Here is a 16,507-nt window from a genome sequence, read left to right as displayed (position 1 = left end):
GTCTATTTCCTAGCTTCCTCCTCAATGCACGTGACCGCCAATTTTGATACCTTGCGAATGCCGTACACTTGCCCAAACGCTCTCGCTAACTTTAATAGGTAGCTTCCTACCTTTCAACTTCTGATCGATCAGCCATAATCCGACAACAAATTGCTGACGATGAAGGACCAAGGGTTCGTTCGGAGCAACTAGGTCGTAAATCTCCTCAAGGACTTGAGCTGACAATCGACTACGTTCCCAGATGTCTCTCACAACCACGTTAACCACCTGATTGCTTTCCGACTTGGGATCCACGAGCCTGCTTGGAGATGCTCGTGGATCGGTAGCCTTCAGAAGGATGCCTCTGTTGGCTGCGAACACTCCTTCATACCGCTTTCTTTCTGCTTCTGTTACCTTGTCTCGCCATCTTTTGCGGTCTCCTTCGCGATGCTTATTGGGGTGCTTGCGAACGAGATGTCGGCGTCCACGCTTTGTGACTTCAACGGCTTCATCATCGTCAGGGGAGGCCTTCCTCAGTGTCTGCTTCAACGGCTTCTGTGACACATGCACGGTAGGACCCTTCACAGATGAAGCAGGCAATTTATACAAGCTATTAGCAGAGACTGACCTGCGAAGTAAAGCATGATCGTAAACTTTGGTGGGCGATGATGTTCTGGTAGAAGCAAGAGAAGAAGCAACCATAGCATCTGCCATACGATTGATTGCATCTTCCCTGGATAAGCCCTGTAACTGCCGCGAGCCTGTCAGGTCCTCCTGAAGAAGACTTCTTACTGGAGGTCGACCTGTGCGTGGTGCTGGGATAGGAGGTTTTGGCTGCGCTGACCGAGACTCTAGAGACTTAGAAAGTGATAGGCCTACAGCGTGTAAATTGTCTGCGTTGTATGAGCTACTTTTGGGATGTGGCATAGCTACAGGCCGTGTCATCTTCGCGGTAGTCGGCCGTTTAGCTGGCTCATCGATGGCATTTGCTGCGACAGCCAGATCTGCATGTTCGAGTGACAGTGTTGGCAATCTGTTGAAATCAAGATCTATGGTTTTAGTCGGTAGTTGTCTATTGGGCTGTGGATTGTAGGATTCTGAAGCGATTGATGGCTTCGATCTGGTATTGTCTTCACTGGATCCTGTTCTTTCTTTTCGCAAAACGTCCCTAGGGAGAGACCCAGACTCTTCGACCCTCGGGGTGCTACCAGTCCCATTTCTAACAGGACTGGAGCTTGCTGAAGCCAGACGAGCAGCAGTTAGAGAAGAGGTTTGGTCTCGTTGAGCAGCAACTGGAAGGCTCCGATTGGCAGCAGCAGAGCGAGCACCTGCGAGCATAGCATCCTGCGGACTTAGATGACGACCCCGTGATGGAGATCGCTGCAAGAAATTTGTTTGTACATCATCGACGCATTCTTCAGCTGGTCTTCCTCTTGTGTCTTCGTTCTTGAGATTGGTTTCATACTGCTTCCGCAAGTTGCTTACATCTGGCAGCTTGGGCTTGGGCTGTGAAGCAAAAGCACTTGTCGCGCCTCGAAGAGCCGCCAGGTTCTGTGAAGGTGTATTTGCTGCATTGGACACTAGGTGTGAAGGTTTAGCAGCCGGGGCAGGCTTCCGGGAATAATAGTGGTGCATGAATCCATCAGTCAGTTTTGAGATGTCCAGATAGTCAGGGAAAGCCTTCTAGAATGTGGACAAGCCGAACGAGGTGCTCGACACCACATTTCCAGAAACTCGGAGGAGTGAGTCAGGCTTATCTCTTTTGATACGAACGAGGTGCTGCTCGTCTTGTATACACAGCCCAGCTCGATTGGGTTTCAGGCTCACTCACTGGGCTGCAAGTTGGTCAGGAATTACGGAGTACTGGTACCGAGCCCCACTACTGCTGATCACTCCACCACAATCAATATAGGCGCGTTCTTTTCGTCGCGTGTTGTTCGTGTCACTTTTGGCGAACAAACGTATCACAAGCTGAATGCTCAATTCTCTGTAGCGATCTTCGTGCTTACAGCCACAAATCTAGCAGTAACTGTCGTATCATGTTTGCCGGATGGTGTTATGACGTTGAACCAAGTGACTCGTGCCTGCCATGTCCGCTGCACGCTATAGATCCATACGCTCCATTGAACTTCTTCGAGACCTAACCTTAGTGCTGTTGTGAGCTTATAGCATAGATTTCAACAATGGGTCGGCGCTATTCCGATAGGGAGGGCAGTCCCGACGATCAGGGTACGCAACCTGGAAAGATAAACTATGCGACCCAGCAAGAAGAAGATGACCGCCTGTATGCCAGTTCAGTCTCACTCTCTCGTTGCTCCTTGCTGACAGCAATCATAGATATCCAAATCGTCCGAGAAACAAACATCAGACTCTGCCTTTCCGCACGTTATATCAAGATCTCTTCGATCCCCTGCTAGCTAACAAGTCATCTAATCAACCTAACAAACGGAGAAAGGTCGGTCTCAAGGCTGTCGACAGACGCAGCCCCCATGAGATACGTCGAGCTATCATCGAACGTTATATTTCAAGATGGCGTCGAGACGTTGGCGACGACTTTTACCCCGCAATGCGTCTCATTCTGCCAGACAAAGACCGAGACCGATCCATGTATGGCCTCAAAGAGAAGGTTCTGGCCAAATACATAATCAAGATTCTGAAAATTGACAAGAACTCCGAGGATGGTTACAACTTGTTGAATTGGAAACAGCCTGGACAAAACTCGGCAGCTAAAAAGGCAGGTGATTTTCCAGGCAGGGTGCATGAGGTGATCTCAAAACGTCCTTTTCGGACACAACCAGGCGATATGACTATTGATGAGGTCAATTTACTTCTGAACGACTTGTCGAAAGCGTCGAGGGAGGACAAACAACTGCCGATCATAGAGCAATTCTACCGCCAGATGAACCCGGACGAGCTCAAATGGCTGATATGCATAATTCTTCGAGTCATGAACGTCGGAGCCACCGAGAAAACCTTCTTGAACATCTGGCATCCCGACGCTGATGCACTATTCAACATTTCAAGCAGTCTCAAGAAACTATGCTGGGAGTTATGGAACTCTTCCGTACGAATCAATTCAGACGAGGACCGTGGGGTCGCGCTTTTCCAGTGCTTTCAGCCACAACTGGCAAACTTTCAACCTAAGAAGATGAATGCTATTGTTGCCAGAATGCATGTGACTGAAGACGACCCTGAATTCTGGATTGAGGAGAAGTTGGATGGTGAGCGAATGCAGCTTCATATGAGAACCAGTACACATGTGCGAAACAAATCAGATACCGACCGCGACCCCTGGAAAGAATTCTCGTACTGGTCGAGAAAAGCTAAAGACTATACTTACTTGTATGGTTGCTCTTTCGACGATGAGAAATCAGCACTAACCAGACACTTGCGGAATGCCTTCAATGAAGGTGTAGAGAGCGTTGTGCTAGATGGAGAAATGATTACGTGGGATCCAAAAACGGACAAGATGGTACCATTCGGTACCCTCAAGACCGCAGCTCTAGATCAGCAAAGTAACCCCTTCTCGGACGGACCCCGCCCCTTGTTCCGAATCTTTGACATTCTCTACCTCAATGGTACCGACCTGACTCGTTATGATCTCAAAACCCGGAGGGATGCATTACAAAAGGTCGTCAAGCCAGTCGAACGACGCTTTGAAATCCTTGAGTACACCACTGGCCGGACTTGGGACGATATCGAGAGAGCCCTCAGGAAGGTCGTCGCTGAAGCATCGGAAGGACTTGTGATAAAGAACCCACGATCCAGGTATCGACTCAATGACCGCAACGACGACTGGCTCAAAGTCAAACCAGAATACATGGAAGAGTTCGGAGAGTCTCTGGACTGCCTCGTGGTTGGAGCTTACTATGGTTCTGGTAGACGTGGGGGTGGATTGTCGAGCTTCCTATGTGGTCTGCGGTGTGATTCCGAACCTGGCGCAGGCCCTTCCCAAAAGTTCCTATCATTCTTCAAAGTTGGCGGAGGCTTAGCTGCGAACGATTACGCCAACATAAAACATCACACCGAGGGTAAATGGATCAAATGGGATGCCAAGAATCCACCCACTGAATGGGTTGAACTTGGAGGGGGTATTCAACATCAGCGTGAGCGACCAGATGTTTGGATCAAACCCGAAGATTCGGTCGTCGTTCAAGCCAAGGCAGCATCTGTCGGGCCTAGTGACGAGTTTGCAGTCAACCTGACCCTGCGGTTCCCACGTTTCCAGAAGCTACGCAGTGACAAGGATTGGACAAGCGCTCTAGGTCTACAAGAGTTCTACGAGCTGCGTGCACTGGCAGAAACGCGTAAAGAGGAGAATCAAGCTAAAGCGAAAATGCAGGCTGCCTCAAGGAAGCGTGCTCAAACAGCTGATCGGAAGAGGAGACCTCTTCAGGTTGCAGGTTACTCTCAGAAGTCTCTGGATGGAGCTGCAAATTACAAAGAACAGAGCGAACCAACGAGTGTCTTCCGTGGCTTAACCATCTATGTTATGACTGGCTCGACTAGCCCGAAGAAAATGACCAAGGTCGAACTCGAGAAGCTGGTCAAGTCTCAGGGAGGTAAGATTATCCAGACAGCAGATGCGAGACCCAGCGATGATGGTACCCCACCCGATGAGGTTGTTTGTATAGCTTCGTCCCGTGCTGTACATGTCGCTAGTTTACTCAAGAAGGGACATCTGCCTGTGTTCAAGCCAGCTTGGATATTCGACTGCATCGCTCAAGCACATATCGACATAGATGCCGGTCTCACTGAAATGCCTTTGCGACCCGAGCTCGATCGACATGTTTTCTACTCGCCAGATGATCGTAAGGAAATCTATCAGGGTGAAGTTGATCAATATGGTAATAGCTTCGCCCGTGACACCACTATTGATGAGCTGAAGGCATGCATGAACCATATGGATGACATCAAAGACATGGATTTCGATCGACGCTTATTGGACTTGGTGAGCGAATCACCTGGCTGCATGTTTCAGAATACAGTATTGTACTTTGTTCGCCTAGAAGAAGAGAGCGATGCAACGACGCAAGATTCAATTTCCAAATCCGAAAACGCTGAAGTCGTCGCTAGGTTTGCTGGTGCCAGAATCTCGTTGAGCTTAGACGATGAGGCCACAACACATGTCGTGGTCGATGCTGGTTTCGAAAATTCCAAGGAGCTCAGAAAACTGCGGCATAAGATTGCAGAGAGAAAGCTTCTGCCACGACTGGTGACAGTTGAGTGGATTACGACGAGCTGGGCAGAGGAAACACGACTGGACGAAGAGAGGTTTGCACCCTTGTAGGAAGACTGATTGTAGACTGTGATGCGCCTCCAATGTTTGCTGGGTATACTTGAATCTCTGGTGCACGCAAGATACCAGAACTCTGTTCGAGGCTGCCCACAAACGGAAGGACCCAATTTCACGGTGCACTTCTCCTTCAGTATCGCACGAGATACTCGTTGGAATGAATCCCAACCGACAAGCGCGAAACAGCGGGTTACAGTGGCTATGAATTAGGGGGGGAAATAAAGATGAGATCATCTGTTCGAGATTCGAAGGCTGAAGTATTGGTATTCGAATTCCGTTTTCAGCCTAGTCAGTTTCCAAGAACGTATGTATGTATATTCATACAGTCAAAATGTGGATCGAATTCTATCACAAACCTCAGCACGGAGCGATAGCTCAGTGGTAGAGCAGCGGATTGCAGCCCAGCAGCTTTCCGAAGGTCATCAGTTCAATCCTGGTTCGCTCCTTGGCACATACCTTCGACCATGAGTTAACTCATGGGCAATTATTCATTTTCGTTTTTCTTTTTGCCTTTTTTCATGTTTACAAGTTCTAAAGTAGAAGCCCGGTTGTCAGGGATTCGGGGATGAGCTTAGTGCCTTAGGTACATATGTGAGTAATTATACTTAGTCGATAAGACAGGGCTCGCAGCGAGAATATTGATACTGGAGGTAGAACGGTTAAGCAGGACTTAACCAGTACCGGCTATCAAATTGTGTTGCAGGGCCAAATTACCCGAGGAGTATACTAAGTCAAGAAGAGAACGTATTCCTACATTTTTATTCAGCCTACTCGCGCACACCCTGCTGGTCTATCAAAGGTGCATTGAGGGTAGCGGTGCCTGTCTTTTGCTACGTGGATCGAGAGACAGGTTGAGCCGCTGAAACTAATAAACGAAATAGCACACTCTCAGGGCAGGGAACAGGTATTAGGTGTTCAGCTGGCTCATGCTGGTCGACAGGCCAGTACCGTGGCTGTACGGTTGAGCAGTGGTGATACAGCTGGGTTTTGCGGTCGACTTTCTGCCAACAATAGATGATCATCGGGCCATGAAAGGCGTGTGGAGGATTTTTGCAGTCTCGAGTCTGATAGTTCGATGGGAAATTCTTCAATCTTGATCTGTTTTCACAAGCGTTAAAAGCAGGTACTCTGCACCCTCGAATGATCGTCTAGTGAGCCTGGTATCGATGCGGTTGCAGTGGGATGACACTCTACTACAGCGTGCCAAAGTTAAAACACGCGTTGTACTTGCCAAGACTCGGCTCACACCGCATCTTGAATCCGCGGCAGTTCCGACCGAGTTCGGTATGAACAGGTCTCTTGTATTCTCTTTGTAAAAAGAGAGCAAGACCACCGTAGCCCGTTGAAGGCGGACGACCGCGTTTCAGGATTTTCACGACGCTTACTTTCACTTGCTCCTCAAACGACCGGAACAGCACTTACGAGAACATGTAGCCGGCTTGCGTGGGACAACGCACGCGACCATAGCGAGTTTGTAGCACAGCACGTGGTTACCTCGCATCTGCCGGCGGCTCATTACATGACCACAACGAAATGCTGGCTAGTCTGTTCAGAGGCACCTCTGGCCAAAGCAAAAGCCAATATATCGAGTCCGTTACCGACGACGCGCACACACGCAGCTTGTTGTTCGGCCAATCTCAGCACGTCTTTAACCTCTCGGCTTCTCTTCCACCTTCACCATTCGGCTCTCCACCTTTACGTCCAAGTTCGTTCGATGATCAGGCAGGTCTCGAACTTGAAGAGAAGGACATACGTATCTTGTTAGCACAGGATGCGTATGGTGGAGATGACAGGCCAACTTTGTTATTTGACAGCTTTTCTCCAGAGAAACGTACTGATGGCCAAGGAGTGATTCGATCTCCATTGCCTGCCGAATGGCGACCTGAGGAGTTGTCTCGAAACAGAAGTTCCACGTTCTCCGGCAACCAGAGCTCGTGGACGAGACCAAGTAAAGATTTGCCTGCCAAGGACGATCCGTTCTTGGAGTGTATGTTTGGGGTGCAGACGTCTGCAAAGACCAACTCCGCTACGAAATTACATATCGTTCCTGCTCATAATAGGAAATGGAACGCCTCTGAGCGTGGGCCAAGAAAAACGTCCGATAACAGCGACCAGCGTCGACGTGCTCCTTTAGCTCGGGCCCATACATCTAGCCAGCAGATAACTTTGTCTTCCTTGGATGTTGGTGGCCGCGATGCCCTTCTAGTAACCCGTTTATTTCACGTTCCGCTTGATGAGACCATCAAAATTGCCAATACAAAGAGTACGATGTCCCCAATGCTAGGTCAAGACAAGCCTCCGAAGCTTGTAGAAAGACGAGTGCCCGCTTTTGCCATTGGACTTGTACTCTATCTTCCACACCCAACTCACCGGCCTCACTCTTCTCATTCGAGGAAAGGGTCGAAATCAGGTTATGGGCATAGTCACGCGTCAGAAGGAAGCTCCGTCAGCTCAGAAACGCGCTCATGGACGTTCTTAGATGCCATGCCTGCTTCGTTGTCATCTTCCGTAGCGGCAGGGAGTGACGAGGACCAAAGAGTAGATATGGTGGTTGACAACTGGGACATTGTTCTTCGCTGCCTATTTCGGCTGCAGAATATTGGTCAGCGAGTCGTAACCGATGAGTTGCACAAAATCTTGCTGCATCAAGCCGATGAACCGCGAAACAAGTCGCACAAAGAGAGGTCTATGCAGAGATCGAATCAGCGAATACTTGCGATTCATAATGCGCATGCGGTTGCGCGATCCCCTTTGATGGCAACAGTCTCGGTAGAGACATCGAAGCGCATCGTATACGCGCTTCGCATACCCCGAGTCATTACTGGCCTTGGCTTTACTGCCGGACATTGGATAGATGAAGCGAGGATGCTGTACCGTAGTTGTGGCGGTAAACAGCAGGGTGTCTTTCTCTTCAGCCTGTTGACTGCATTTTTGGGAAGTAACATGCAATGGCTTGAACGGCTTGCACCAGAGTGGTATAGAAAGCAATTCCAGGCGAATCACAAGAAGCCTGAGGATGTCAAACCATTGATCGCTCGAACAATCATCGTGTCAGATCACAAGGGTCTTGCTCGGCGCTTGATCTACATATTAGCTTCGTTTTTGCCTGGCCGCACCGGTATCGACCGACTAGCTCGACTGGGAGAGGAGAGTTTGGGTGCATCGTCATCCTCGCCCTTCAATCACTCATTACATGCACAAAGCTCTGGAAGACGACGCAAGCCATATATGAGAAACGCTCAGCCAACACCAGACCAAGCAAAAGAATTCATTTCCACAAGTGCCACATCACAGACCAGTCTTGCCTCGGCGATGATTAATCGTAGCCCTCGCAGGCAGCTCTCTCGAAAAGACTCCAACAAGTTTGATATTGGTGGTGATGGCATTCGTACAATGATTCAGGGCGGCTCTGGCACGAGCTCTGCAATCGTGCCTCAGGCAGTGGCAACACCAATGGCACACATCTCCGTCCGAGATGGCTACTTCTCCGAAAGTGCAATAGTTGACACGAATGACAGTATCGCTTCTGCGGATCTGTCCAAGATGCTAAGCAGGGCTGCCTCGAGTCATCGAAGAACAAGCTCGGTATCAAGTAGACTATCGTCCTTTGTAAGTGGTCTGAGCGGAATCTGGAGCAACAAGCAGAGTACATCTGGAGATCGATACAGCACCACAACCTTTTCCCAAGACTCATCACCCGTGCATCAACACAAGCGTTCGAGCTCATCTGCAGTACCAATTAATCGGAACAACCCTTTGCAAATCATGGTGGACGAGCTCGAGCAAAACAACGCGATACCTCAAGAGCTGAACCCTGGACAATATAGAGACGAAATGCTACAACGCACAGACGAATCAATCAAGTTGACATCAGCGGCACCACGATTGCATGTGGACCAGCAAGACGGCGTGATTGACGTGGAATTAGATCTCCCAGGCTTCATGAGTGCGACCAGTCTCAGCCCGCCACAGCACTATTTCAATAGGAAGCGTGCCAAATCACCCAAAGTGCGTGGTGATGGTTCTGATTCCTTCTGTAGCTCAATGACCATGGCTTCGGGGAAGAGGGCCCAACACGAGCACATCAATGTGGGCGGTTACCTTAGACGTCACCACGAAGACTTTGTCCTGCATGCTGTTCGACCTTACAATGATTTGCAAGAAGATATCCGACGTGTTCTGTGTGCCGAGCCTACACCACACGAAGTCATCGAAAAACTCAGCCAAGACACCCTGTCTTCATGCTGGATACCGGTCTGCACGACTTTAGTCGCAGATACAAGATTGTTTTCTATTCACAAACTCACGCTACGTCGTCAGTACGAGATTTCGTCCTCCCGACCAACCTCGGGTACAGTCTTGATTGTTCCGAATGGGTCTACCAATTCTTTCTTGAGTTTGAAGAACGAGGAAATTGCGGATGAGGTGGTCTTGGGATTCGATGCCACCTTAGCGAAGGCAATTGAGAAATTGCTAAATGTTACCCCTGACGAAGCTTCTGGATCGGGACCTTCGACGCGAACGCATTCGAGGAATGTTTCGGTGGGCACTACTTCGAGTACACGTGCTTCAGGCATAAAGCCTGCTTCTCCAGCAAATCCTCCACCAGAGGTCTTCAAAGCCGAGCAGCAGGACCTGGTCGCAGAAGCTCTTGAAGAAGTCGTTCGTAGTGTTGACGAGGCACTTAACAAGACAGAACCAAAACCTGCTCAAAACACTGGAAGCAGACAGGATAAAGGATTGCCACAACAAGAGAATGCTCTGCGCGAAGGAGTAAGGAAGTGGATGATCGATGTTGAGCATACCTCGGTCTGGTAAGAGGGCATAATCTTGTGACGACCAAATATGATGATTCAGTAATGTGTAGAGCGTTTATCTGGACGCTTGTGATATGAGTTTTAGAGAGATACCCTATGTATGAGCCCTGTAAAGATAGTGTAAAACATACTTTGAATAGCTACGATCATGCTGGTCTATGTCGCCTCAGTCGGCCAGTTCCCAATCCTTTACACGATGGAGTTTAAGATTGCAAGTAGCACACCACCAATATTGCCTATTCCGTGGAGCCTTTCAGGTACAGGCCTCGAGGCCCCTAAATCACGTGAAATGTTAGTGCCGTGCTCTCGATCGCGTTACACAACTCATTATGCTGTCTATATCTTTGTGTCTCTTTCACGAATAAGTTGTCTGGAAAACAATGAAGGGTCTTCCCATTGTTTCTACATACCGCAAGCCACTCACGCAGACCTCGGTACTGTAATTCTGTGAGAAAGAACGACTCACGAAGACGATGATGAGTTTGTATTCCAGCTCGACGTGTCTGCCGAGAGGCTTTTGTGATCGACAGCAGCCTGGGAGTCACTATTTGTTCGACGGAACATAACAGCAACTATGGCCGAGTTGTTGCTTACAACAGCATCTCGAGAAAGAAACAATAGCGGTTCTACTCTCAAAGCTACTCGTTCAAATGAGGTGGACGAATGTCGACCACATCACCCCAAGCAGAAAATCCTGTCGTTCCGAGCAAATCTGTCAACTCACAACGATACACTTCTTAAGGACATTGTCTTATTCGGAGCTTCTTGGTTAGCAGAATCCGGCTTTCATGATGGTGATCTCGTCGAGCTGCAGCAAGTTGTGGAGGCCACAGCAATCCGCGATTTCGAGGCCAAAGCTACACAATTTTCAGAAAACACGACTTCTTCTGCCAAGAAAGAAAACATCACCGCTAATGGTACCAGGCCGACTTATCTATGCCTCGTCAATGCTTCCTCGAACGAGCTGTCGATTAAGCAGCAGCCTATCTCTGATGTCTCCATACACAAAAGCATTGCCGCGGCGTTCGGCTTCACATCGCCCTCGCAAATAGACGTCACCAAGGTAATTAAGGAAGAGTCGACATCATCTCACGTGGAAATATGTTTTCGTGATGCATATCTCTCACGATCTGATATGTGGCGTTTTGCAAGTCAGGAGCTGGTAGGCAAGACGGTCTACGTTGGACAAAAACTTCTGTTCCTCAACAGTCTCAGGGCTACTGTACGACGTATTCACGTTGCTGGCAACCATGCTCAGGTTGGCTACTTTGGCAACACTACCGTCCCTGTCTTTCGTAGCGAAGCAGCTCGATACGTCATATTCATACAAATGTCATCGGAGATGTGGGATTTCGATTCTGAAGGTGATGGCGAAATCCTTTTTAATCGTGTTGTCAACGGTTTTCTGCCCGAACTATTTAAGAGATGGTCAGCCATGGATCTTCGTCATCTTGTCAGCATCGTTATGTTCGGTCGCCTAGAGTATAGGCTGTCCGACATGGCAGAAATCCTCTCCGCCAGCTTTGCCAACCAAAACTTCTCGGCTGAAAGTAATCGCCCTTTCGATCACCAGGACTTCTATCGGGTCGTTGTCACGGATATGGCAAGTGCCCAGTGGACAGTCATCCTCGATGAGCTAAAGCGTGGGTTCCGTGTCTTTCTGCGTGACGTATCATTGTTCAAGAAACCAGAGACTGGACTCAATGCCAGACTCTCTGAAGAAGGGAACGAACAGCCTGACAAAATCACTGGCAAGCTTAGCGGGGCTCTAAAAGGCAACATCCTGGAAGCTATCAACTTGGCGGCCTCCCAATTCTCGAATGACTACATCGACAGAGATCTGATTAGAACCGGAATCTCGACCGTAGTTATTACGGCTGGCAGCGGAGTGTTTGACGTTGACAGAGATCTTCTCAAGTTGACATCAGAAACTCTGACCAATAACGGTATTGGAATAGACATAGTTTGCCTCTCGAGGATGCCCCTTCACTCTGTACCTCTCTTCCGATACCGCCTCGAAGGCGACCATGACATGAGCAGCAGTGAAGATCTTAGGGTCGGGGCGAGTCCTACTTCATCATCCAACACTACCTTGGCACTGGCTTCTCTACCGGATTTGAGCGCATCTCCAGCTTTCTCCTCTCGCAACGCAGGCCTAACTTACTTCAGCCGCTTCCCGTCCGCGTTTCCATTCCGTCTTTCACAGAAGTATGGCTATGGGATTCCTCAATGGATTGATCTGTCTTACTGGTCCTCCGAAATGGGCTACGAGAACGGTCAATGTAAGAAGAAGAAGAACCTACTAAGAAGGATTCGCAACTCGACGTGGGGTGAACCATTCGTACCGCGTGTGCGCATGTATGAGTTGCAGATGATGGGTTTGATGGAATTGGGCATGGCGGACATCTCTATACCATATCTCAATGAAGGGGCAATTGGAATTGACACTGCCTCAAGGACCCGAAAGAACAAGACAAACGAGTCTAACTACAGTCGAAGCCTCTCACGATCACCCGAGCTTACAAAGAAGACTTCTGCTTTGGCATTGAAATTCCACAAGGATATTGGACCAGTGACAGCGGACGACTCATCCATTGCAAAGACAAAGAGAGTAATGAATCAATATGATGGAGATGTGTTCACAATGATGTCTTCGAAGAAAGAGGAGCGTCAGCATCACAACACGATGAAGTCTGCTAAACGTGCTGATAACGTCAGTGTTGTCGAAAGTACAACGAACCAATTTCCGAGCCTTTTGAACTTCCAGACCACGCGTGTCAGTGATGACAGTGCTGACACGCGAAGCATACTTTCGTCTGCATCCAAGCTTTCTCGACCAGCCAGAGCACCACGAAATTTCAGCTACAGTGATCGCGGGTTGGTTCCATTCAAGGCCGGAACAGTCACAGCGAGCATTCAAATGGAACATATTAAAGCTCAGAAGGCAGTGGTTACTCCCCTCAAAGAGAGCCTGGAAGAAAAGAGACCAGCTCTAGGGTCAAGGACCGGGACGCTTTCACGAGTCTCACAGCTAACTTCGGCGCTCACAGGTGAAGATGACCAGTCCTCAAAACCGAGCACTGTACCAAAGAGTGACGAAGGAAGCAAACCTATCAAGATCAGCACGAAATCTACTCATACTTCTAGTCCTGACACGAGGGACAAGATGCTGCCGTCACGACAACGCAGGTATCAGCGACGTGGAAGTGGGGGTTTCAAAATGGCACAACACGAGATTTCACGTTCTTCCGGTTCTGATGAGAAGCGTAGCGATTTCACGACGGAAGACTTGCCAACTCCGAGCTCTATACCGCGAAGCAGAATCCCGTTCGTCCATAATGTGAATGCTTCTAATCCCTTGAAGCAGCGCACACAAGCAGGAGAATTTGGCAGGTGGCAACACCTCTATCCACATGGACCGCGAGCTGCTACAGTCAAGTGGCGGTCTTTGTGTACGCCAGCGTCGGTCCCTCTGACAACGGACGATTTTCCGTCACGACAAGAGCTGGAGAATGATTACGAAGTAGAATCGTACACTATCGACATGCCCGATACCGATGAGCTTTACGAGAGACCTTATAACAACATTCATACCCTATTGTTGGAGATGGCCTCGTTACGGGTAGCTCATGGCTACCAGTTCGTGACTGGAACTGCTGTTTCTGACGCAGTAGGAGGCAGCCCCGTGGATTGCTATGAAATCTACAAGCCATCCACCTTGGACAAATCCCGACTACTGGTTGTTTTGATTATGGGCAACGCTATCCAAAAGCTCGAAGTTCACAACGCACTATCCATTTCTGTAACCAAGTATGTGCAGAAGCCAAGCAAAGTTGACTCTGCGGTTATTGCTTCAACCAGGTATTGCCCTTATATTAGAACTATTCTTTCCACTGAATACTCGCCACGTCAGCTTACCCTTCGCGGCTTCTCAGAACAATACCCGTGGGCCGATGCTGACAGCCATTTAGTCAGCCAAGGTGATGCTGGAGAACATGTGGTAGAGCGCCTAAGATATTGGCGAGCACGGTTCGTACTACTTCCTGTAGAACCACCAGCAAGTACCCGGAAAAAGCATCAGGCGGACGAAGACGACGAGGAGATTCACCTACTAGGTATTCGTGCTCTGACGCAGCTATGGCAGAAGAATCGCTATATCACAACAGATGAGAGAAGGGTTCTGCAGAAGAGGATGGGATCTGATAGAAGCAGAGATGAGAACCCGCTGGAGGTGAAAATGGAGACTCTAAACCCTTCAGAGCTCATAGCTACAGAATTGGAGAAGTTAATACAGGTTGACGATGACAACCAGTTAGGGCCAACCACATTGCTGCCGGAGGTGCAAAAGCTCGACAACGAAAGTAGTATGACCAAAATTGCACAGGCTATGCAGAGCGAGACAGGTATTGACATTAAGAACCGCCGCTGGCATCTTCGGCTCCACTACAACTGTTTCCAAGGAGAAGAGTTCACGAATTGGCTTATTCAAAATGTGAAAAACATGAATACCCGTGAAGATGCTGTTGAGTTTGGCAACCAGCTCATGAAGGAGGGCCTTTTCGAGCATGTCAATGGAAAGCATCGGTTCAAAGACGGGCATTATTTTTATTCAATCAAACCACAATACAGAGCTCCACGGTCTGACCTGCAGAAGCCATGGTTTATGCCTGGTCGCTCTTCAGAGAAGTCCGTTCCTGCAACGCCGATGGCTGAGCAGCCGCCGAAAGAGCTTTCGCTAACCTCAGGACGTTCGAGATCTGGTTCCAATCTTGCTCATCAAATTGGTGCAAATCCACCGTCGGACGACAAGCAGAATAGACGAAAAGCTGTATCTTTATCCAGGTTGATCCGGGTTGATGTCGACACCAGAAAGAGGTCCGCGCCTTCCCGTCCGGAAGTAGTCAATGTACATTATGACCGTTTCCACAATCCCGAGAATTGCTATCACATTGAGCTTAATTGGCTGAGTGCGACCTGCAAGTTGGTTGACGATGCCATCGTGTCTTGGACCAACACTGCCGAGAAGTACGGATTGAAGTTGGTTGAGGTGCCTATTGCAGAAGCTATTGATGTGCCAAATGCAGAGCCGTTCCGCAGTCCCTACTGCATTAAACTGGCTCTTGATCCGCCGAAGCAGAAGCCATCCAATTTCATGTTCAACCATACTTTCTTTACGGCTACGTCGTTTGGGCCTCATTCACCAGCGAACGCATCTACCACTGCGAGACATGTGTATCAAAAAGCTATACTTAGACGTTGCAATTTTGTGCTGGACCTGGAAGCGGTAAGTGAATTCCCGGAGGGTGTGGATATTCGCTGCAGCTGGGGTCAGCTTGAATACAAACATACTCAGTATGTACATCGTTCTGGGGTCATTCTTGCCCAGATCATGGATAATGGCGATATCATGCTTCTCGCTAATCGTCTATACAATTCGAGACTGGTCAGTACGAAAGACGCTGGTGGCCGGACAGTGGACCCCAGGCGTGATGTGGGTCCTCAGACACACAGGCCTGCCGTCCCCCCTACATCTACGGCCAGTATGCAAGCTAGTGGCATTATTGGGGTAAACCTTGCCTCGCCAAGCACAGTATTTTCTAGCCCAGGTCTTCGTGCAATGCCTAGCTTGGGTTTTGGACCTAGTCCTGCAGCTCGACCTTCGGACAATACACATGCGTCTGCAGGTGATATACCTTCCAACCAAGACAAAACAGCTCTCGCCGATGCCTTCAGCAGGAAACCGACCTTCGCGGCTACAGGATTATGGAATACTCCCATCACTCCAGAGCAAATCAAAGACGACCTCGAAGCATTTTGCCAGGACAAAGCTCGTCTTGAAGTCTTCTACAAAGAGGTAAATAATGCCCCAGCACCAGGTCTGACCATCGGAACAGGTATCGGAAATCGTACAGCGAGCAGCAGCTCTAGTAGTTTGCTTCGTCCCGTCAGAGAGGTACCTGGGACTATGGCGAGCGACATTACTGGTATACCAGCATTTGAGCTGCCAGAGGCTGTCACAGCTGTAAGACAGTTGCGAAGAGCAACTGTAGCTTATGACAACTCGGGTGATATGTTTGATCGAAGTAGAGTGAGCAGTCGAAATGGGAGTATAGGAAGTGGAACCAATGGCGGTGAAAGGGAAAGAGAGAGCCAAGATAAAGGAGGTGTAGGAGGTATACCACCGAGTCCGTTACGAAAGGGCTCAAAATGAATGTCTATTTCTGCCTATCCCGACTTACTTGTGTATCGCGTCTGCGTGGATCTGCATGGACTGGATGGATCTGGCGACAATCTATCTGCTCTAGCATGACCACTGGATCTGAGGGCCGATGTATAAGCATTCTAGTCGAATGACCTTTCCAGGAAGTGAACGTTTTACATTTCCAGCAACAATCTCGTCAATCAAAGTCGAAGT

General features: G+C 49.0%; 4 protein-coding genes and 1 non-coding gene across 5 annotated transcripts; 4 read left to right on the top strand and 1 right to left on the bottom strand.

Annotated features, from left to right (window-relative positions):
• Positions 1–21: 21 nt before the first annotated feature.
• Positions 22–1,614, bottom strand: IRS4 (Increased rDNA silencing protein; the record flags this gene model as incomplete). The annotated part of the gene is made up of 1 exon (XM_064897086.1): positions 22–1,614. One exon carries the CDS (start codon positions 1,612–1,614, stop codon positions 22–24), a length of 1,593 nt encoding a protein of 530 aa, XP_064756036.1.
• Positions 1,615–2,162: 548 nt separating this feature from the next.
• LIG4 (DNA ligase (ATP)) lies at positions 2,163–5,269 on the top strand (the record flags this gene model as incomplete). Its single annotated transcript, XM_064897085.1, has 2 exons — positions 2,163–2,263; positions 2,317–5,269. 2 exons carry the CDS (start codon positions 2,163–2,165, stop codon positions 5,267–5,269), a joined length of 3,054 nt encoding a protein of 1,017 aa, XP_064756035.1.
• Positions 5,270–5,639: 370 nt separating this feature from the next.
• LTR64_002717 lies at positions 5,640–5,721 on the top strand. The gene has a single exon. It is a non-coding gene; the product is annotated as a tRNA-Cys (tRNA).
• A 1,087-nt stretch (positions 5,722–6,808) lies between these two features.
• Positions 6,809–10,093, top strand: LTR64_002716 (uncharacterized protein; the record flags this gene model as incomplete). The annotated part of the gene is made up of 1 exon (XM_064897084.1): positions 6,809–10,093. One exon carries the CDS (start codon positions 6,809–6,811, stop codon positions 10,091–10,093), a length of 3,285 nt encoding a protein of 1,094 aa, XP_064756034.1.
• A 573-nt stretch (positions 10,094–10,666) lies between these two features.
• On the top strand, positions 10,667–16,303 carry IML1 (vacuolar membrane-associated protein iml1; the record flags this gene model as incomplete). Its single annotated transcript, XM_064897083.1, has 1 exon — positions 10,667–16,303. One exon carries the CDS (start codon positions 10,667–10,669, stop codon positions 16,301–16,303), a length of 5,637 nt encoding a protein of 1,878 aa, XP_064756033.1.
• Positions 16,304–16,507: the final 204 nt, after the last annotated feature.

This window comes from Lithohypha guttulata, assembly GCF_036872675.1.
Source record: "Lithohypha guttulata strain CCFEE 5908 chromosome Unknown scaffold_2, whole genome shotgun sequence".
NCBI classification, from domain to species: Eukaryota; Fungi; Ascomycota; class Eurotiomycetes; order Chaetothyriales; family Trichomeriaceae; genus Lithohypha; species Lithohypha guttulata.
The sequence above is the reverse complement of the archived record's forward strand: the minus strand, read 5'-3'. Positions and strand labels throughout refer to the sequence as shown.